The sequence below is a fragment of the Schistocerca americana genome, chromosome 4 (assembly GCF_021461395.2).
Source record: "Schistocerca americana isolate TAMUIC-IGC-003095 chromosome 4, iqSchAmer2.1, whole genome shotgun sequence".
Classification (NCBI taxonomy): Eukaryota; Metazoa; Arthropoda; class Insecta; order Orthoptera; family Acrididae; genus Schistocerca; species Schistocerca americana.
This window is the reverse complement of record NC_060122.1, coordinates 390210179-390234662: the sequence shown is the minus strand read 5'-3', so window position 1 is coordinate 390234662 and position 24484 is coordinate 390210179. Positions and strand designations below refer to the sequence as shown.

The following is a 24484-nucleotide window of genomic DNA, read 5'->3' as shown; positions in this document are numbered from 1 at the left end:
TTTAATGAACTATTTAGTATTCATTCTGCTAAAACTGAAAATTGATATTGGTATTTAACATTAAATAAGATCATTACAAATACGATTTTTTAAAATTAGGAACAGCATGTATCATTTATTAGACATGCAGTAAAGTATAAAATGCACATCAGTAACTCTTTAATGGCAACAGGATCATTGCACATTAATAGTTGTGTAAAATTTGTCATGTTCAAGAATAAAAAAGCACACACAATTTACAACGTGAACAGATATATCTTTAGATAGGTACTTTTATAAAATTCATCTGTCTCTTAATGTTGTATTTTGTGTAAGGACAACATAAAAATTTTCCAGTTACCTCTCCATGCATTCCATTCATTGTCTATTCATTACATTTTGTGTATTGTTAGCAGAGAGAGTGGATCTATATGCTGAAAATGTTTTCCTTGTTTCTTCGTCATAGTACTAACTTTAATACATGAGAGTCACAAGACATTGCAACTAGAACCGGTTTGTTCTAATCTGGAAGAATGCATAAATACAAAACATCTCAGTTTACTTTTAATTAATTTCAGGACCATCTTAACTAACCAATACTGCTCATCTAACAACCGAAGAGATTCATTTTGAACTGTCAAGGTTCACTGTATATTTATACTAAGAAGCAGTTGCTTATTTCCGTTGACAGCTTACTTGATCAGGATCTCTTTTGCAACAGCAAGCATTTTCAATTTTATTTGCCTACAGGAATGATAGATTTATTTTCAAGTGACTTCGTAATGAATGCTTTCTCACATGTACTTCACAGTACATATTTTTGATTGAGAGTTTTGATATATGTCTCAAAACTTCACATTGACGACATCTGAAAATTGTATCACTTTAGTAAAAATATTTTGTCACTGAACAGACAAAAAAATCTTAGGTCTAAAGGACAAGCATGTGAGATAGTATTCCAGTAGAAGTCTATTATGTTGCTTAATTAAGTAGTAATTAGTATCAATTTTGTCCCTCCCATCCATTCTTCTGATCACTAAGTAAAAAGCACACAAGGTTTATCTAACTGGTAATAGCCACTGTTGCTAACTCTTTCTAGCTTTACAACTTGGCATTAGTAATATCACTGACTTTATAAGATCTGGTGTTGCATCTACTTAACTAAATTTTTTGGTAATATCAGATATCGATATATATGTCCCAACAACAAGACCCAAAGAAGCAAATGAGACCAGAAAGATGTTCTTCATATTTCTCAAGACAAATTTAAGTTTTCCACTTCTGCTCTTCCAGATGATGCAGCTTTGTATTATTGCTGGGAAAGCAATTCCAATAGCTGACAGACAGAGGGATCCAAACAGAGATATAAACAGCTCCAGATTTGGAACAGCAGCTGCCAACAGGACTACAAAAAACAAAAATTTTATAACCAAGCATTTTTAGTAAATAATTAAATAATATCAAGCTAAACTAGCTTATAAATAGTAGGTAAAATCATCAACATAGGGAGTGAAAATGCAAGCAATGGGCAATAAATAATATGGCAATATCGTCATCTGTGGTTGGGCATTAGTTCAGACACAGGAGGATGACATCTGTTATCTTTTTTGAAGGAACCATCCTGACATAATTTTTCTGAGTACATTAGCTTTTGATATTGTAAACTAACTGTCAATGAATAAATTGACATTTCAGCCATGTCTGCAGTATAATTCCTCTGGGTCATGGTGTACTGTGCAGCCCACAGACTCTGAAAAACTGTACTAGCACTCCCAGAGGAAGTCCATTGCAAATGCGATCAAAACCTTGGTCTTATTCAGTGACAGTTATTTTATCTTATAACATATTACCTTACTGGCCCATCTGGATAGCCATGCTTGTTAGCAGCCAACTTCCATGATTTGGATTGAATCCCCCTGGTGGGTTAATGATGAGGGATGGGTTGCCAGCCAGCCTGGATCTGGCTTTAAGGCAGGTTACTGCATCCAACTGGGTGAGCTGGTGTCCAAGTCCTACTTCAGTTACATGATTTCCAAACAATTTTAAAGCGTTCTCACACTGTAGATGCAGACTGAGAGGGCATGCCCACAAATTTTGTCTTGCAGAAGGGGTCAAAGAGGGGGGGGGGGGGATGGTTGTTGATAGCAAGGGTATCAGGCTATTCTCTACCACTCACATGTTCAAGTACAGGTTAAAATGCTGACCCCATGAAGATAAGGAACAAGGGCAAGAAAATGAGGAAAGACATCATACCGTACACAGAAAACTCTGTGGGGACATAGAACCACTGGCTCTACCCCCCAATAGTATCACTGCCCTACCACAGCAAGAACAATTGTATTGCTGCCAGATCAGTTCTCTGTAGCACGCACTCTATGCTACATGCATTGCATACATGCTGCGAGGATAAAAGTATTCATAGTAAGTGATGGGAGTGCGAGTGATTATTTATCGTCATAACTACCATGCCCCCTCCCCACTACCTACAATTCCTACGTTAACTGACTCTGGGTGCAGAAGCCTATGCATTTAAGTAAACCATCCTGACTAGTAAGTGAAGTGATTTACTGAAACTACAGGTAACCGTAATTTACTGATGAAGAGTTTATTCATTTATTCAACTCACCTACTGTATCACTTAATCTTTATGTATCTTAACCGTATGGCACTAAGCTCTAAGTTTACTTTTTGCTATGTATATACAAAACTCACATGTAATAGTGACAAGACTAATACGAACAATATACTCAAATATAATCTTATGAGGATGTTTCTCAAACTTCTCACTCAAATAACTGTTCCATAAGATGTCAATGTTAACATAATTTTGTAGGCTGTGTGATATAAAAATGGAGACAGCCAGCATTATCTTCACAGCTTGTGCAAGTCTGCAACAGAGAAAAAAAATGTATGATTTGTATTAATGCCATTACAAATATAAAGTAAAGCAGTAATATTTCTAGAACTGCGCCTCTGCCCTTTCCCATGGCCATAAAAATGTGTGTCATACATGGTTAGTATGTCAAGATACTGGTTTCAACTAAATATGAAAATACACTGTTATTGCTCATACTGAATTATTTTTACTGGTAGCACATACATTTTGGAGCTCTGAAAAGTATCAGAATCACATAAGTGAGCAGTTGCACTGCTCTTTCACTGCCTTGTGTGTTTTCTTAACGACAGCATCATTAATATGTGAATTAAACGTAGTGGATGACAGAGGGCACTCTAGTATAAGTTCTTTTATCATTTCAGCATGTATAAGTCTGTTTAAATTTTTAACATACGTTCTGAACTACACATTTTACAAATTAGTAAATGCTGAAGAAGACGCTTTTCCCAGATGACCTTAAGTAATTTGGCTTTAATATTTTGCCAAATGATTTTTCAAAGTCAATAAAACATTGCATTGCAAATTTTTAATGTTTTTCTGTTAATTAAGTTATGGTAGAAAAACAATTTGTGCATTTCTGCCTTTGTGAATCACATCTGCATTTACACCAACTATTCTCTGTAATATCCTTGTATCTGTTTCATATGCTGTACATTGCAAGCTTGCACCCCTGCAATTTGCAATTTATTTTCATCTCATTTTCCAAATATAGGATGAGCTGTTACCATATACTATTATTGTGGCCTAGGTCCTTATTTCCAACAACAGTTTAAATGATTTATAAATCTTTCTGTTTTTTATGCATGCCTAAACTATTCATAATTTATAGATCTTCACATCACAACGTTTTTGTCTTCCTTAGTGCTGATGAAGTTGTATTTAATCCAACTATTATGTGGCCTACATAAATATTCACATCTGCTGTGTTACCTACATCTGGATTTTCGTTCTTACTAGTCTATGGTCCACTGAAGTATTGTTGCCATTCTTTTTCAGATGTGACAATTGAGGTGCACTTCCCCATTGTTCCCTTAGTAATCAGCACGCTCTTCCTGTCTCTCAGGAGGATAATGTTTTGTACCTTTAACACATGTATCTACATTCTGTCATTTAATGTCCTGAACGCTCTCAGTCAGACATGTTTTTGTCTATCGGGTTTTGTAATTGCTGAAGCTAAGATTCTCATTAATAATCAGCATCAGGAACCAAAGGCTTCCACCACAAGAAGTCACCTCATTCTGCCAACAGCCTTGTCAAAGAGGGTGAAGGAGCATACAGAGGTTCAGGGCACACTCTTGTCCTAGGGGTGGGACACTACAATTAACACAATTTCATTGCATTTTCATGAGGTTATCTTCCTGGCCATTTTATAAATGGTAACTGTAACACCACTTTCCATTATTTGATGTGGCTTATTTGAATAAACAGAATTCTTGAGTGTTGACTGTATCTATTTTATATGTTATAATAGAACCAGTTTTATTAATTATTCATTTATCTTTTATTTATTATGGGTTTATCTTATCAGTTCATAATTCTAGCCTATGCATAGACTATTTGACTACAGGATCACAGCATCAGGTTACTATTTTCAGCATGTTACCTGCTGGGCATGACGGCACATGTAATTCTATGATTCCATTGAGACATTATACTTAAACAGAGCCATGCATAGCCCAGTTGCCAAAGGTTCAAGTAATCACAGGTAAAGTTTCAGTGGTAGGCAGCTATTCCGTGTGTAGTGACGTAATGTGAAATTATATCTGGTACTAGTCTCAATGGAACACATTTCCATGACGAAGTATCATCACAACGGGTGCTCTGTGCCCCAAAATGATGTCAAAAGAAATCTGGAGCTTCAACAATCACCACAGCTTTTGTGACAGCGTCACAGGTGAGCTCGTCAGTGCAGACCATTATCCAGGAAGTCTTGTTTGTTGACTTGAATAACCTCCCCAAGAGGTGGATTCCAATTTAATGTAATAGTGCAGTTGCAGAAGGAATTGATACCAGATGCCCTAGAAGTAACTGTGGCACATGCTCCTATCACTGACATTACTTACAGTGGCTCACCTAGTGTCTAATGGATTGGTAGACACCTGGTCAGATGTATCTGTGTCTGATCCTGTCTAGGGTCTTCATGAATCCCAGGTAACCAGATGTCGGAGAATCATGGAAAAACTTCAGGATAGCTGGCATTTATTGAGCTGGGATAGTGAGCAACCATATCTACCCTGTTGAAACATAGTTCCTCTTACAGAAGGTTTATTAGTTGGTACCACATAACCACTAGTGCCAGGGTGAAGTTCTGTTTTGGTATAGTTGTCATACAATGGTAGGATGGGAGATGATGATAGCACCTCCCTAAGCACAATGAAATATCTTTCTGGTAACTTGTCCCAGAAAAATCTGACATCTTCTTGTGGCTGATATTATTTTCTCTGGATTTTGTCACCGTTCACTAAGTGTACCAAAATGTTTCTTTCGTGGGTCTCAAAGAAGTACTTTTTTGGATTGAGGCAAAGGTTTACAGTTTGAACACAAGTCAACACGTTTGTCAGGCAGTCAAGCAGTAATGTGTCATGAATACATGGCAATAGGTAGACATTTTTTTGTTTTTTGAGACTTTGTTGAGGTATCAGTAGTCAATGCAGAAATGCCATCTCATCCTCCTTCACAAAGACCAGAAGGAGAGGAAAAAGGGCTCTCTGAAGGTCCAATGGTGTCCGTCTGAAAATAATATCATGACTAGATTCTGATGAAATGACAAAATTGAAGGGTTATGTTCTGTCACTGATAACTGTTCCTCCAATACATGTTTGTGTTAGTTGGACATATTTCACATTTGTGACTTTCAGCACAATCACTTTCCTATCACAGGACATTGTCTTTTTTACCTGGATATGATAAGCTTTTGACATTACAGGTAATGAAGCCACTTAGTTGACTAGTGCCTGGAGACATTGGTCATCATCAATGTCTATGATGAGATGATACCAATAACAATTATTTCCTGACATCTTGTTGACTGTCATCCATGGAGAATTTTCATCTGTGGCAGCCTTACCTCCATTGATTGTCACCTCACTTAGTTTTCCTGAATACAATGGAAAGGCAAGCAACTGGTACCTTTGTATGGTGACGGGGAGTGGCTACAGCTTGTTGGTGGATGTGTTGCCCAGGACGTCATCCCCCCCCCCCCCCCTTACCCCCATCAACTATAGTAGTATCCAGTTGATGGCCATGAATAAAACTCTTGTGATGGTTGGCATCTGGCAGTGTAGTAGTCATCAAAAACACATTTTCTCTCACTGCAGTTGCATAAACCATATCCAGGGTACCTACAGCGGGAACGGTTCAGCATGTTGTCCTCTGTCTTCCAAATGTCTGTTCTGCAGGACGTAATATTTGACATAGGACATGGTTGTCTCTGCATTACTCAGAAGCTGGGTTGTCAACTGATGACTGTGGCATATGTCCAAGTTGTCCAAGTTCTCTCTTCTGGCACAATCAGCTGGTATGAGAGATCTATTGTTTCTGTCACATCCAAGTGTAGAGAGTGGCAAGATCATGGTGGTCTTCCACGACTGCCATAGGGACCTTTTGTGGGACTCTCTTCTGTTACGTTTCCTTGGTGTGCTGGCACCATTTCATGAATTCCTCTTTTGTTGGAAAATCCTTTACAAGATGAGCTTGGCACATGTCTTCTTTGACTTTTGATCAAGTGTAAGATTTTGTCATCTATGTCACATATGGAATTTATCCCAGCTACTGAGTTTCTCTTCATCATTCTCAAACCACTGCCTGGCTGCCCCATCAAAGTAAAAGTGCACATTTGCCATACAGATTGTATCATTTGATATGCTCTATTTGGCAACTTGGCCATATCCTTTCAGTTATTTTGTCAGGTCCTGACCAGTGTCTTCAGAAAATACTGATTGATCTCTGATGTGCAGCTAACTTACTGCTGTATTGGAACCCATTTTTCTCCTAAATATATTGACCATGGGAACAAAATACTGCTTGTATTCTCATTGCTCTTTGCATAGGCAATGGCTTTTACGGTGCGTAATTGGAGACATTTTGAAGTACATCTCAAAGCAGGGGACTGCTGTGGATTGTAATTTCAGCTAACTATTTTTATTTTATATTTTATATCATTTAATTTGTTTACAGGACAAGTAAAGTGGAACAGGTTTACAGATGTAGATGAGAGAGGACCATCATCATTGCATTCTGAAACTAATGCCACAATTCTTTCTGAATGAAGCACTGGCATGTGCATAACATTTCTTCATAAATTAATAGCAAGCCAATGTTTGAGGTGTGTAGTATTGAAACTGGAGACATTTACAGTGGATGAGAAACCACTAGAAACAAAACAATGACAGTCACAAATGTTTCTCTTTCATAGTTCTATCCATAATGATTTAATATTACAGTTCTATTGTTTTGTGAGATCTAAATCCTAATGAACCCATTTTTTTGATAATTTAAATTTTGACTTGATTGTTTTTATTGCAGTGTTATATAATTTTACTTTTTTTAGTGAAACTGTACTCTTTAAATTTTGGAACCTTAAAAAAAAAAACAGTTAAATGAAAATGAAGTGACATTGTAATTAATTTCCCTCTAGCAATAAAAAAAGTGTGTCGGCATAAACTGGATATCAACATATCAATAAAAACATTGAAAAACTGAGAATACAAAATAGGATCTCTCTCACTAAAATGTTGTATTTCAGTTAGATTCTCAACACAATATAAATAAAATGACCTGCAAATAATAAATTATTTAAACAGAATCATTATTATGATAGGCACTGTTCACACTTGCTGCATAATATTTTAAGTCTTCAAATTGCTCTCATTTAGATTACAATATCAGGCATTTCATTGAACCATTGACACAGACTTCAGAGATGACATTGGATCTTTCATTACCAGTGTACCTATTACACTACACAGTAATGTCACAATACAGGGTCTTACAAAATAGGATTTCTTTCATCCTATTATGGTAAAAAGCACATGAATATGGAAATTAGTGCAAAAGATTCATATTGTCAACATATAAATGAAATACTATAACTTTAAAGATTGGACAACATAAGGAATAATTTTGCCTGATGATCTGTCACATTTCTGCAGAATCTAGCACCACAAAATTGCAGACAAAGGTGCTGTGAACTGAAGACTGTTGCTTATTCCTTGATGTCCCTGGTTATTAATCCACTGCCTGCAAGTTTTGGTCCATTGTGCTGAATGACTAATAACTGAGTGTTCTGTAACATGGAGATATGGTTGATTTCAAAGCATAATCTTGTTTCACCTGATAGTGATATACTTTCAATTTATAACTTTAACTCATTTCATAAATTTTGTGACATGGCCAGTTTTGAAGCAAGATACCTCATTTCTTAACTTTAATGCTGACATGTTTTTATATTCCCCATGTGAGGCTCACGCAACCCTTCAGATGTGTGTATCTTAACAATGTGATGCCATCTCATATTTTGTTCTGTGATCTTAATTTCTTCCAAATTGTTCTTGTTTACAAATCAAGTTTCACATACATTGCCTTTTCTGTCTGGTTTAGTAACATACTTTTGTACATGGACTGATGTCACTGAAGATTTGAGTAAGAATTATGCACTCTGTTTTGTACTGTGTTTGATATCCTGCTGCTAAAACAATCAAATTCAATTTTTGACATCAACTTGCCCCTGCTCATGTGTGTGGATAATCATGAAGGGAAAAAAACACTTTTGAATACATAATAAAGAAGAGCATACAAAAATGACACTTTAGCTTATTACTCACATTTCATCAGCTGGCAGATTAAGTGTTATGCTTCCTTCAGCTTCATTTCCATATTTCATGTAGCCAAATAATCCAATTACAATAAAGAGAAATATGATGATAACCATAGCTCTGTTAAGCACACCCAGTGGACCAACAAAACTTCCTGGTGATTTCATGCTATTTTCCAATGGGAGAAGCTGCAATAGTATTTTTTTTAATATTTATACAAATTAATAGCTCAGAAGATTATCTTTATATCCTAGTTTCATTAAGTTTATATTGTTGTACAAGTTAAGAGTGTGATCTTTCTTTGCTGCATTCAGTATGCAAATGTAATTTATAATTTTTGTACACTGAATCAGGTTGCCTACTGATTAGGAACAATGATCTCATATTCAGATGATGCACACTCCCATATTTAATCATTTTGGATTAGGTTCTCAATTTCTGGAAAATCATTCATTGTTCATTCTTCTTAATCATTCTGCTTGTAGTGTTAGTCACAGAGAAAAGAATTCTCTTTGCTGATGACAGCAATATTATAGTCACAGAGGAAAAAAGAGAACTGTTTGCAGAAAAGCAAATGGAACCCTCAAAGAAGTTTACAGTTGGTCAATAAGCAACAAAGTAACATTGAGTGTAAAGAAAACTAATACAACTGATTTTAATTTGAGGAGGGAAAATGACAGCTAAATTAAATGTAGATTGCACCACTATAGACTATGTAACAAATGCAAAATTTCTAGAAATGAATGTTGATTTGGAGCTGAAATGGTGTGGGCACATGAAGATACTTTCAAACAAAATGTCATCAGCATGTTGTGACCCTAGTCCTGACATCAGTGCATAAACAATCAGTGTCTTTTAGTTATATGCTATGTACATGTATGCTCAGTTCTTAGTTATGGCATTCTTTTCTGGGGAACAACTGCACAAAATAGGAACACAATTTTCAAACTGCAGAAAAGGGCCATAAGAATAATAACCAAAAATAGTAATCAAGCTCTTTGCGAAGGTCTTTCAAAACACTGGGAGTTTAACTCTACCCTGTGGATATATTTACCAATTAGTTGTACACATCAGAATTAACATTGATAATTGCTGTAAAAACAGCTCGTCCATGACCATGAAACAAAATCTCGGCTGAACTTACATTTACCAAGAAAGAATAAACATAAAGCTCAGAATTGGGTTTTCTACCAAGAAGTAAATCTGTACAATAAATTGTAAAAGAATATTAAATAAATTGTTAAAACAAATTCACTGAAAATGGCAGTTAAAAACTACACATTAAGCAATACATTCTATACATTGAAGGATTGTTTGGATGATTTAAATAACTTGCTTGCAAAACGTTATTGTACACTAGAGGTAAACCTAGTGAGGCAGCGCTGTTTTGAACAGTATGCCCCTGTATTCAGGAGAGTAGATGCTCCAGTCTTCATCTAGCCATCATGATTTAAGTTTTATGTGGTTTCCTTAAATTACTTCAGGTGAATGCTGGTATGGTTCTTACTATAAGACCATGCTTGACTACTAGTCCCATCATTGTCGTACTAGACCCGTAAGTATGTAGATGTCCGTATATGTGAATTACTTTATTTTTTTTTCTTCAATTCTAATACTAAGAGATTTTCAGTATCCTTGTAAAAGAGGTCTATGGATGAATAAAACTACTACTACAGCTACTACTGCTACTGCTACTACTACTACTGCTGCTACTACTACTACTACTAATACTACTAGTATCTTATTAGAACCTTTTAATTCTTATTCAGAATAAGTATTTTGATTTATTGTTTCTACACTTAGTTTACACACTCTCAGTCTAGGAGATACTAAAGGAATGTTATATGAGCAGGCAGAATTACTGGAGTTTATACTGTTGTTATCAACATGTATTTAAAACAAGGAACATACCTCTCATAACATTATCGTCAAAATGATTCAGACATGTTGAGGTAATGCACCATCCACATTATGATGATTGTAATGGTGGCATGTACATATGAAAGTATAGCTTATGACTTTCTCCTCAAGATACCATCTTGTCATTTCCTGTGTTGAAATAATGGACAGAAGCATGTTCCACATAACAAGGAAATACAAGAAAAGAAACAAATTTATCAGAGAACAGAATTAAGTTTAAGAAATAATTATGAATGCAGTAAAAATGAAATGGAGGTGGGCATGACATGTAGCCAGGTGAGTAGATGGCAGATGTCAAGGGCATTCTATACTGATTTCCATGTAAAGACTGAAACAACCTGATTGAAGGTGGACTAATGTCATTAGAAAACATATGATATTAACTAGGATGCATGTAAGTGAAGACACATATACAGACAAGTCCAGAGGTAACCTTTATCCAGTAACTGATGTTAAATGACTAATAATGAATAATATTTCTTACGTAACAGTTTACTTATGCAAGCATGACAATTTTTTTTTTTTTTTAGAAATATGTTAATTCTTTTCACTTGCTCAACATGGCAACACATCTGAAAATTGTTGAGTGCAAGTAAATTTGTGGGCTTTATTATATTTCAGCATAGTTTTTCTTGCAATGAATATTTTAGTTCCATACTCAATCCATAGGCAGACATATAAAGAACATAAGTATGAGGCTTTTATAAAATTTTAATGGGTACTCACAAACATTAGTTCATGTTTGCAGTATTGTTGTTTTATGTAAGTGTATACCTTTTTCACATTGTTTAAACAATTTTAATCACCACCACATATTTTGAAATGGCATTAAGCACTGTACTACTATTGAAGGGGTTGGGAGGGGGGAGGGGGGGGGGAGAGAGAGAGAGAAAGAGAGAGAGAGAGAGAGACAGGGAGACTAAAGAAGGTTGATGGCTCAGTACAATTTCCTTCACATTTCTGCCTCTCCATGTGGTAATGATAGAGAATCTGTGCAAGCACAGAGTCTTAGGCTCCTTTCACATGCAAGGTTGAGCATTTGGATACAGTGAGCAACTTTCTGCAGCCAGTTGGCACAAAGATTCCTGCTCACTGCAGCTAAGATGTCACATGACATCTGAACTGCCACTTGTTCGCATGTTGTAGAACTTAGCACTTGCAAAATATTTTTTATAGAGTAAATAGCTGTGGTTGTTGTAAGTACTGGTATTATAAAGAAAACAAAAATACGAAACAGAAATGATTGGTGCTATCCAATAACAAGTTCTCATTGAAGTTTAAGATGTTCCCATCACCATCCCAAGAGTTTTCTAGCAGACATTTAGAAATAATTCAGTTGCCATTGTATTTTAGTGATATCCTCTATACAGTATTCAGACTTTTCTTACAACTGGTAAACACCAACATGAGAAAACTTAAGCATGAAAGAAAGTGTCATTGTGAATATGTGGTGAGACAATGGGAAAGGGGAAAAGATTAGTGTGTTAGTTGGCAGAAAGTGGTGCACAGTGAGGGTGAGAGGATGTAAACTGGCAGAAGGTGAAACTGTTGGCTGGAGACTGTCGGGTCAGTAGGTTATTGTAGGCTGGGACCAGAATAATTTCAGGAGCAGAGAACATGTTGTAAGGCTGAAGCGCACCCTGCAATTCAGAAAAGCTGGTGGTTGTAGGAAGGATCTGTATGGCCTGGATTGTGACTCGCCCACTGAAATCAAACTTACTATGTTGAGCTGCACGTTTTGCAACAAGGTGGTCGACTTGGCTCTTGGCCACACTTTGGCAGTGACCATTCATACTGGTGAAAGCTAATTGGTGGTCATACCAACATAAAAAGCTGTGCAATGATGGCAGCAGAACTGCTATATGACATGACTGCTTTCACAGGTGACGGGGGTAGCATAAGCCTGTGACAGGGCTGGAATAAGATGTGCTGGGTACATGGATTGGGCAGGTCTTGCACCTGGGTCTTCCACAGAGATATGTCCTCTGTGGCAAGGGTGTTGGGTCTGGAATTGGTAAAGGGATGGACTAGGATGTTGTGGAGGTTGGATGTGTAATGGAACACCACTACAGGAGGGGTGGAAGGATCTTAGGCTGAATGTCCCTCATTTCAGAGCATGATGGTAGATGAAGCCCTGATGAAGGATATTGTTCTGTTGTTCCAGTCTGGGGTGTTACAAGGTAACAAAAGGGCACTCCTTTGTAGCTGGTTCTTGGGGTGGGGGGGGGGGGAGGGGGGGGGATTGATTGGGTGTATGTGGGGATATGGCAAGGGAATTCTGTTTGTTGATAAGATGTAGGGGATAGTGCCTGTCTGTGAAGTCCTTTGTGAATACCTCAGACTACTGGGCAATGAGATTTTTGTCACTACAGATATGTCATCACCAGTTACACAGGCTGTATGGGAGGAACGTTTTAGCATGGGAGGGATGACAGCTGTTGATATGCAGGTACTGTTGGTGGTTGATGTGTTTGACATTGACAATGGTATGCCTGGAGCCAATAGAGAGGAAGAGGTCAATGTCCAAGGAGGTGGCACACCAGGTTGAAGAACACCAAGTGAAGCATATGGGAGAAAAAGTGTTGAGGTTGTGAAGGAATGTCTTGGTCCAGAGTCCAGATCATGAAGATATCATCAATGAACCTGAACCAGACCAGGGGCTTGGTGTTTTGGGGTGCTAGGTAGTTTCCTCTAGATGGCCTATATAAAACGGGTTAACACAGGAGGGTGCTATGCAGGTCCTCATAGCTAAGCAATGGATTTGTTCCTGTACTTTCCCTCAGAGGAGAGGGACTCATGTTAGGATTAAATTAGTAAAGTATATGAGGAACGAAGTAGCCTGAAGGACATTGGGGGAGATAGTGTTCATTAGAAGCAAGGCCATGGACGTGAGTGATTTTAGTGTACAGGGAAGTGGTGGCAACCTTGATGTGAAGGAATTGAAGATTTAAAGGGGTGGTGATGCTGGAGAGCCAATGAAGGAAGTGGTTAGTATCTTTGATGTGAGAGGTTTAATTTTGGGCAGTTGGTCAGAGGTTTTGGTCAGTGAGGGTGAAATTATTTCAGTGGGGGAACATAGCTGATTATACATATTTTTACATATTTGTGTGTATTTTTAAGTGCCTGTACATGTTTTTGTGTGTCTTTTTCTGTTACCTAGTTCCCCTAACTACCATGTAATGCCATCATTTGCCCATTTCCTATTTTCCCAATACTATACCACCACAATGGACCCCTGACCCATCTTTCTACATAAGTTCAAAGAAGTATCACTTACCCTTGCTGAAACCCAGTCGGACATCCTGTTCCGTAAGTGCTGCCTAAACCACAGAATCCCCACGTGCTGCAATGGCCTTACCATAAAAATTCCTTTCTGTGGACCCCACCTTTTCAAAATAACCTTCACCTTATCAGTTTCTGCCAGTCCCTGTCCCTCACATACCTGGCATCGTGTGTGGTCCTGCTACTGTGCAATCCCTACTACATACATCAAAAAACTGCAGTGTGTGATTAGTGCTTTTACCGTGGGGTGGGGGACATGCCAGTGGTTTATACAATACATTTATACATTTTACATATAGGGTGGTCCAGCTGAAGTTTTGGGTGAGATTATCTTGAAAACTATACGTTGGGTAAAAATAGTGGGTAAGCTCAAAGGGGGACATCAAATGATACTACATGTGACCCTCAGCCCCCACCTCCTTGGGTGGGGTGGCGGGAAACTCTTAAATCTTAAATGGAAACTCCCATTTTTATTGCAGATTCGGATTCTCCATAAAAAAGTAATGAAGTTTCGTCTCAAATATTTTTTTAAACCATTGACAGGTGGTGCTGAAATCGAGAAAAATTAAAATTGGGGAAGAACTCCAATTTATTTAGAATGATCCGAGAAGGATGCATCAAATTGATACAAAATGTGCACCAATTCTTTCATTATGCCAAATTAATTTATTTTCTACAAAATTTATTCTACCCGCCACAGTTTTTGATGGCGGGAGGCGGAATGGTATTAAAATCTTGTTAGGTAACTCTTCATAATTGCATTACTCACCCGACTGTGGCACTACCATGGCCAAACTGCGAACTATGGCTCAGTATGAAGGTCGGTGCAATGTGATCACATGTCACTTCACTTTCAGATTGTGAACCATAAACATCAACTGACGAAAGTAAATTATTCTTTAGCGAAACATGGCTCACTATCTTCCTACAGAAATTGTTGATATGATGTTAATTTCAGGTGAATGTCATAACAATTATGCTGCAGCTGCACAATTGTATGTGGATCATTTCCCAAACAGATGACATCCAAACAAAAACATTTTTTGAAACTGCACTCAATGAGCTCGAAATGGATACATGCACCGTCCACCCTGTCATCGCAAATACAATGAAAATGATGCTCGTACCCATACCATGCTCGACTGTGTTCAACTGGATCCTGAAATGAGTAGTCGTGTGATTCAGAGACAAACTGGAATACCGAAAGCAACTGTTTTGAGGATTTTGAAGGCCCATAAATATCATTGCAAATACACATGTATTTCTGCCAATTGGCTTTGAAAATGATAAGAGGTGACAATGATTTTTTTAGATACGTTGTGTTCACCGATGAAGCCACGTTCAAACACAATGGCGAATTCAATCGCCATGATTCTCATTATTGGTCCCCTTTCAATTCACACTAGCACAGACCCTTTGACAATCAACACAAATGGTCATTAATGGTCTGGTGTGGAATTTTAAATGGTTACTTGATAGGGCCGTATTTTTTTGACTGAAATGTTACTGGGGAATTTTATTTACAGCTTCTCCATGATGATTTGTTGGAGCTAATGGAAGATGTTGATTTAGAAACTAGGCAACAAATGTGGTTCCAACTGGTTGGAGCAGCTCCACATTATGCTAAAAATGTGCAGAATGTTTTAAATTTACGATACCCTGGTCAGTGGATAGGACGCGGCAGACCAATTCAGTGGCCTCCATGTTCACCAGACCTAACATCTGATTTTTTCTTATGGTGTTATTTAAAAAATATTGTTTATGACAGACAGCCCACAACCTGAGCCGATATGGAGCAATGCATTTGAAGAGCATGTGCAGCCATACCACAGGATGATCTGCTCAAAATTGTGGACAACTTTTGCAGATGATTGACTTTATGCATTGATACAAATAGGGATAATTTTGAACAATTTCTTTGTGGCTAATTTCATTAAGTAAGCACCCAAAATTGTGAGAGGCAAGGGGACTCACACTAATGAAACACCCCAACATATGAGAGGCAAGAGGACCCACACTAAGAAGCACTCAATGGGAACATCATTCTACTATGTCCAAGTCGTTGTTCTTGGGTAGTGCTAAAAGTAGGATACTGTACATATTGTACAAAAATAGCTTAATTTGGCGTAACGAAAGAATTGATGCACATTTTTTATCGATTTGATGCATCTTTCTTAGATAATTCTAAATAAATTAGAGTTCTTTCCCAATTTTACTTTTTGCTCGATTTCAGCGCCGTCTGTCAATGGTTTTAAAAAATGTTTCAGAAAAAACTTGATTACTTTTTTGTGGAGAATCCGAATCTGCAATAAAAAATGGGTGTTTCCATTAAGTTGCCTCCTGCACCATCCAAGGGAGTGAGGGGGGGGGGGGGGGGGCTGGAGGTCACATGTAGCATCATTTGATGTCCCCCTTTGAGCTGACAAACTTGTCTTACCCACTATTTTTATCTGATGTATAGTTTTCGAGATAATCTCATCCAAAACTTCAGATGGACCACCCTGTATATTTATATATTATGTGGAAAATACAGTACACACTTTTCTTGTTTATAAAGCTTGTTACTTTCCTACATGTAATCTGTGATTATGTTCTTTTTTTTTGTGGTTTAAGGGCGCACAACTACAATGGTCATTAGCGCCCAGACTAAGTTATGAATGCACTGCGAGGCACAAGGTTAAAACAGCAACTAAAAAGGACAACACTATAAAAGGCACATTAACAGGCAAGGGATTAAAAGAAAACAGCATAATCAAATGTCCTTAGACAGGTTTGTCAAGTGGATAAAACGAAAAACGCAAGCAGCTGCTCCTGGGTCATCTGCTAAAATGGCATCCAGAGTACATGGCAGGCCAAGATCAATGTGCAGCATATCAAAATTCAGATAGGACATTAAAATGTGGTCTACCATCAGCAATTGCCCACATAGGCAGAACGGCGCCTGCGCAGCCGTTCGCAGATGGTGATGGCTGAACCGGCAGTGTCCAATTCGTAACCGCGCCAAAACGACCTCCTCCAACCAATAATGGTGTAAAGAGGTCGTCCAAGCCGTGGGGAGAGGTTTCAAGGCCTGAAGCTTGTTTTCAGTAAGTGTAGTCCAATCGGCATAAAATGCGCTGACAAATGACCCTGCTAAAATCAGATGAAGGCACACAACAAGAAGCTGTCTGAGGCTGGAGGACCACAGTCTTGGCCATGGCATCTGCAGCTTCATTCCCAGAGATACCGACATAGCCAGGAACCCACACAAAAGTAACCAGAGAACCATCGTCCACCAGCTGCTGAAGAGAGTGTTGGATCCGGTGCATGAGAGGGTGAACTGGATACAGATCACCGAGGCTCTGGATGGCGTTCAGAGAATCAGAGCAGATGACATAAGCAGAATGTCGGTGGTGGTGGATGTAAAGAACAGCCTGATAGAGGGCAAATAGCTCAGCTGTGAAGACCGAACAATGGCCATGGAGCCAGTATTTGAAACTGTGTGCCCCAACAATAAAAGAACACCCGACGCCATCATTGGTCTTAGAGCCATCTGTATAAATGAAGATCATATTAACAAAGTTCGTCAAACCGGGAGCGGTATACTGAAGCTGGGGTAACCTCCTTTGGGAGTGAGCTGAGGTCAAGGTGAACACGAACCTGAGCCTGGAGCCAAGGTGGTGTTTGGCTCTTGCCCACTCTAAAGGTTGCAGGGAGTGAAAAATCAAGGTGCTGAAGGAGGCGATGAAAGTGAACTCCAGGGGGTAGCAGGGCAGATACATACAACCCGTATTGACCGTTGAGACAGTCGTCAGAAAAGGAACGATAATACAGGTGGTCGGGCATTGACAATAGCCAACAAGCTTACCAACAAAGCAGTATATCGCGCCGGTAGGTTAGTGGCAATTCAGCGGCTTCAGCATGAAGACTCTCGACGGGACTAGTATAGGACCCCCGATGTTGTATAGAGTTGAGGCGGCGTAAGATGGACGGCCGTGCAGAGGAGTATACAAAGCTCCCATAATCCAACTTTGAGCAGATGATCAACCGATATAGGTGAAGTAGGATGGTTCAATCCGCTCATCACGTCGCACCGCTGAGAACATGGAGGACATCTAGAGAATTGGTACAACGGGCAGCCAAATATGACACATGTGGAGACCAGCTAAGTTTCCTGTCAAATGTAAGACCTAAAAATTTTGTTGTCTCCACGAATGGGAGAGCAACGGGACTGAGATGTAAGGACGGTGGGAGAAACTGTTTGAAGCGCCAGAAGTTAATACAGACCATCTTCTCGGCAGAAAAACGGAAGCAATTGGAGACACTCCAGGAGTAAAGATGGTCAAGACAACGCTGAAGACAGTGCTCCAGGAAACATGTATGCTGCATGCTGCAATAAATGGTAAAATCGTCCACGAAAAGGGAGCCTGATACATCAGCTGGGAGGCAATCCATTATTGGATTGATCGCTATGGTGAAGAGAGCGACACTCAGAACTGAGGCCTGTGGCACCCCATTCTCCCGGCGAAAGGCGTCAGACAGGACAGAACCCACACATACCCTGAACTGCCGATCCATTAAAAATGCACGAATAAAAAGAGGGAGGCGATCGTGAAGGCCCCATGTATGCATGGTGCGGAGAATGCCCGCCCTCCAACAGGTGCCATAAGCGCTCTCCAAATCAAAGAATACAGCCACTGTCTGGCGCTTCCACAAGAAGTTATTCATAATGAAGGTCGAAAGGTTGACAAGGTAACCAGATGGTCAACAGCAGAGCGGCACCTACAAAATCCACACTGTGCATTGGTAAGTAGGCGTCGAGATTCGAGCAGCCAAACCAAACGAGAGTTAACCATTCGTTCCATCACCTTACAGAAACAGCTGGTCAGGGAAATTGGTCGATAACCGGAAGACAAGGGCTTGTCCTTCCTCGGCTTAGGAATCGGGACAACACTAGATTCACACCAGCATGTGGGAACATGACCCTCAATCCAGATGCGATTATAAGTATGAAGAAGAAAACCTTTACCCGCAGGAGAAAGGTTCTTCAGCATCTGAATATGAATAGAATCAGGCCCTGGAGCGGAGGACCATGACCGGGTTCAAATGGTTCAAATGGCTCTGAGCACTATGGGACTCAACTGCTGAGGTCATTAGTCCCCTAGAACTTAGAACTAGTTAAACCTAACTAACCTAAGGACATCACAAACATCCATGCCCGAGGCAGGATTCGAACCTGCGACCGTAGCGGGCTTGCGGTTCCAGACTGCAGCGCCTTTAACCGCACGGCCACTTCGGCCGGCCCATGACCAAGCAAGTGCAGTTTCGAGTTCCCACATGGTGAACAGGGCATTATAACTTTCATGATTAGAGGAGCGGAAGTTAGGTGGCCTTGCCTCCTCTGCCTGTTTTCGAGGGAGGAAGGCAGGGTGGTAATGAGCGGAGCTCGAAACCTCTGCGAAAAATCGGCCAAAGGCATTGGAGACATCCTCAGGGGCCACAAGGACATTATTTGCGAACGTCAAGCCAGAAACTGGTGAGTGGACCTTAGTGCCAGATAGCTGGTGCAGGCTACCCCAGACAACTTAGAAGGTGCTTGCGAAAGCAGCCCAGCTGGCCTTCTTGCTTTCTTTAATAACACGACAACACTGTGCACGTAATCGTTTACAATTAATACAATTCGCCATCGTAGGATGGCGTTTAAAGGTGCGTAAAGCACATCTACGAGCACGTATAGCATCTCTACATGCTGTGGTCCACCAGGGGACTGGTACACAAAGTGGAAAAGAAGTAGTATGAGGGATGGAATATTCAGCAGCAGTGAGAATGACTTCCGTGAGGTGTGCGACCTGACTATCACAGCTTGCGAAGGTTTGATCCTGAAAAGTCGCCCCGGAAGAGAAGAGCCCCCAGTCTGCTTTGGAGATATTCCAACTAGTTGAGCATGGAGATGGGGTATGATGCAGGAGATGGATAACACAAGGGAAGTGGTCGCTCGAATATTTATCAGAAAGTGCGTACCACTCAAACCGGCATGCAAGTTGGGTAGTACATATAGAGAGGTCTAAATGGGAATAGGTATGAGTTGTGTCCGAAAGAAAGGTAGGGGCGCCAGTATTGAGGCAGACGAGATTGAGGTGGTTGAAAAGGTCTGCTAACAGGGAGCCTCTCGGGCAGGATGCTGGAGAGCCCCAAAGGGGGTGGTGGGCATTGAAGTCTCCAGTCAACAAAAATGGTGCAGGCAGCTGAGCAATAATTTGCATCATGTCTGCCCTAGTAACGGCAGATGACGATGGAGTGTAAAAGGTACAAATGGAAAATGTAGAAGTGGGGAGAGTAATTGGGATGGCAACTGCCTGCAGGTCGGTGTGCAATGTGATGGGATCATAGTAGATATCATCCCGGACCAGCAACATAACCCCTACATGAGCCGTAATACCTGCCACAGGGGGTAGGTCAAAACGCACAGTCACACAGTGGGCCAAGTCAATTTGATCGCATGGGCATAGCTGCGTTTCTTGGAGAGCTAGACGAGCAGACAGTGCAAGTGAAGCAGCAACTTTAAGTCCTCTCGGTTGGAGCGAATGTCACGAATATTCCAATGAAGAAGTGGCATCGTGAGAAGAAAAAGTAAAAGGAGAAGCAAGAAGGGGTCACCTTGAAGGCCGCTGAGGGCCTGGCTTTGAGCAAGCACTGCTGCCGCTATCAATAGGTGGAGAGTCATCGTCCATTTGTTCAATAGGTTCATCAGCCATCTCGTTAATATGGCCAGGAGGGGGAGCTTCCTCCGCCAGTGAACGGTCAGATGTTCGGCTACCAGCAGTGTGGCCAGGCGAAACGGATGACTGCCTGGGGCGGCAACCGCTGGGTGGCACAGGAGAAGAAATGCTCCGTGGTGGAGAAGGAGAACTTTGCTTCCTATGAGCCTTCTTCAAAGGTCGTTTAGTCGAAGTACTGGTCGATGACTGGGAGTTCGGGGTATGTAGGAAGTCTTCATGGGATGGTTCCTTCTTGAAGGCCTGTGCATCTGACTTCTGGGTCTTAGTCTTGGCAGAAGCTGATGAAGGTGCTTGTGTCTTATGGGTGACAGGAGGAAGAGGAGACGTTGACCGGGCGATCTTAGCACTGTCCGAATGGACGACCGTAGCTCTAAAGGTCAGATCGCATGTCTGCGTCAACACCTCCCTGGTAGTCTGAGGACAGGCGAGGACAGTACTGTATTTCCCCACTGGGAGCAGCATGGGCTTCCTACTAGCAAATAGCTTGCGAGCAGCCGAGGTGGACACTTTCTCTTTGACCTGAATTTCCTGTATACAGCATTCATCTTTGTAGATGGGACAGTCGTGGGAGGATGGTGCATGGCCACCCTGACAGTTCATGCAACGAGGAGACGGAGGTGGACATTCACCCTCATGGGCGTCCCTGCCACAAGTGATGCGTTTAGCCGCATTAGAACAAGACTGGCGGGTGTGATTAAAACGCTGACACTGGTAGCAGCGCGTAGGTGTCGGGACATAGGGGCAAACAGAGATAACCCCATAGCCCGCTTTGATGCGCGACGGCAGCTGAACACTACCAAAGGTCAAAAAAAGTGTCCGGGTCGGTACAAGGTCATGGTCGACCTTTTTCATGACCCTATGGACAGCTGTCATGCCCTGCTCAGCGAGGAAAGACTGAATCTCCTCGTCAGTCAATCTGTCGAGTGATCTAGTATATACCACACCACGTGACAAATTCAAAGTGCGGTGAGCCTCCACCCGGACAGGGAACGTGTACAGGAGTGTGGCCCGAAGGAGTTTTTGTGCTTGAAAGGCGCTCTCAGTTTCCAACAACAAGGTACCATTACGCATCCTGGTACAAGACTTGTCAGGTCCGGCTATGGCATCTACGCCCATCTGAATAACGAAAGGGTTGACAGATGAAAAATCCTTCCCATCCCCAGATCTAGAAACTACTAGCAACTTTGGGGCAGGCAGTAGTACTTTTGTCACTGGTGGCTGGTCAAGTTCCCGTTTTTGGGCAGAAGTCGAGAGAGAAGAAGGAGAGAAATCCATTGTGGATGAACCCCCATGATTGCCAGCATCTCCGATGGCGCACTCCTTCCTCATGGGGACCCTCTCAGAGGGCACTCCCACCTTAGGTGGATGTTTACACCTCAGGTCACACCTCCCGAGAAATGGACAGAGGGATCAATTGGCGTGGTTGGAAGGTGTCAGCTCAGGCAATCACCCCTCCCTGGGCCTGGCCTTTACCAGGGGGTACGTGCGTGCCTTACTTGTCTACCCAGGGCAGGGAATTACACGTTACCCCATCACTGGCTATGCGTGCGAGCGCGTAGGTTGGCCTTCAGGCACGCACAGGGAGGAAAGAAGAATAGGAAAAAAAGGGAGAGAGGGAGAGAAAGGACAGACTGTCTAAAATGCCGTGGCGGAGACCACAGGGTGGGCAAGAAGGTAAGGAGAAGAAGGCAAGATAAAAAGTACAGAAGACAGTAAGAGAGGGAGAAGGACAAAGAAAGGAAACAAACAAAGGAAGGAAGAAACCAGAAGAAGCGAAAAACCAAAATGACCACAAATGTATGTCGTTAACCGTCCATCTCTGGACACAGGCACAAACCACCCTTGAGGGGGAGGCACTCCTTTTTGTCGCCTCTTACGACAGGCAGGAATACCTTGGGCCTATTCTTACCCTGGACCTGCAGGAGGAGATTATGTTCTTGATGTGTCTTAAAAGCACATTACAGATAAAGCTTATTTGCAAAAATGTACCTGTCATTTTAACTTAACAGAGTTTAGTTGAATGGACTAGATGAATGAGACTGCTCCTGAGATTTGAGAGTTCACCAGTTGGTTTGTCAAAGGTGCCATGGGGCTGAGACTTGACCCAACCTGCTGCAAATTTTTCTACATCCAAGCAATGTAGTGGAGATCCATTTCTTGAAATGGAAAATCATTCTTAAAATGTCAGTATTTGTAAATGATTTCTGTGATCAGTCAATGTTAGATTCATGGCATTAAATCTGAATTTACATTCAGCCATAGGTATAGGTATAATTTTGAGTCATTTTGCCTGTTCCTTCACATTCTTCATACATTCAAACATCTTTAACTACTGATGCACATGTGCTTTCACTTATTCTTCTTACACAAAGCAGAACTGACATGTCACCATAATATACACGTTGATATTTGTCTGAAGACCATGGGTTTGAATTTAATATGGCTGCACCTGAAAAGAAATCAATGTCTTTAAAGTGGCTCTTTAAATTGTCTACAAAAGACTGAAAAAATTTCTTCTGAAATTTTTTTGTATTCATCACAAGATGTTTCTTTAATTACAGCTTGTTTGTATGCCCACTTTTCCTCAAAGTCTTGTCCTATCATCCTAATGCACAGCAAGACATTTTTTCCCTGTTTCAAGAGTTCTTACAGCCATGTCAATTTCTTGTTTTGTTTGAGGACTGAAGAATTTCTGTTTTGCATAAAGAATGATAATACTTGCAGAACTTCCAGGGCCTAATAAAGCATAACTAATTCCATTATTAGCAACCACTTTTTGAGATATTTTAGCGACCCTTCAAATTAAGATATGTCATGAATTGATTGGGAGCCATCATGACACAGTTTGTCAGAAAGATGGATAAGAGAACTGCGACTCTCTGGAACAACTCAAACAGCATTAAGTGATGAAGGAACCCAATACATGTGAAAAACATTGCCTACTTGTAATAGAGGAGAGGATAATTCTTGTGAAACACCCTCTGATTTTTGGGACTTTGAGAAGACACAGAATATAAGGAAACTAAAAAAGTCTATATATGGTACACATCTGCCACATCATTCATCATGTCATTGACAGCTAGTTACATTTTGTGGTTCATACAACACACAAGTAAGTCCTTATGTAAGTAATTTTGCAGTAGAGTGGTTATGCCTTCATAAGGTGCAAACACTGTTGATGCACTATCTGTTGTGATACCTAGAAGATGGTCTTTTTAGTACATCATATTTAATTTTTACTTTTCAAGAAGTGCTAACAGTGTACTGGAAATCGCACCATCTGTTGTGATACCTAGAAGATGTTCTTTTTGGTACATCATATTTAATTTTTACTTTTCAAGAAGTGCTAACAGTGTACTGGAAATTGCACCATCTGTTGTGATACCTAGAAGATGGTCTTTTTAGTACATCATATTTAATTTTTACTTTTCAAGAAGTGCTAACAGTGTACTGGAAATACTTTCTCCAGCCCAACTGCCTAATTCAGACACATTAAAAAATAGTTGCAGGCAATACCCCAAAGGACAAATGTGCATATATTATTAAACATATTTTATTGGAAACTGTTGTACTTTTGTCCATCATAATACGAAAGTTTGTAACTGATACTAAAAGGCAGTGAGCAAGATACTTTTTCATTTATTCTGTAAACATAATGATATTTTGGCATTCATGGGCTGAATGAAGCATATTACCAACTGTTTGTACTGCTCAGGTGACCAACAGGGTGGAGTCTTTGTAACACAATATTTCAACAGTGTACCATGACATCATCTTCAGGTATGATACCTGTACAACCTGTAGAATGAGTGTCTTTGCTATAACTTGCCTTCTTT

General features: G+C 40.4%; 1 protein-coding gene across 1 annotated transcript in view; it reads right to left on the bottom strand.

The window, feature by feature from the left end:
• Positions 1 to 210: 210 nt before the first annotated feature.
• The window catches only part of LOC124613505 (proton-coupled amino acid transporter-like protein CG1139), a 79705-nt gene continuing 55431 nt past the window's right edge, over positions 211 to 24484 (bottom strand). The window contains exons 5-7 of the mRNA XM_047142214.1: positions 8698 to 8876; positions 2692 to 2867; positions 211 to 1384 (exon numbers count right to left, since the gene is read on the bottom strand). Coding sequence (XP_046998170.1) covers positions 1137 to 1384; positions 2692 to 2867; positions 8698 to 8876 — 603 coding nt within the window. The 3' untranslated portion in view covers positions 211 to 1136. The remainder of the gene's footprint in view (positions 1385 to 2691; positions 2868 to 8697; positions 8877 to 24484) is intronic.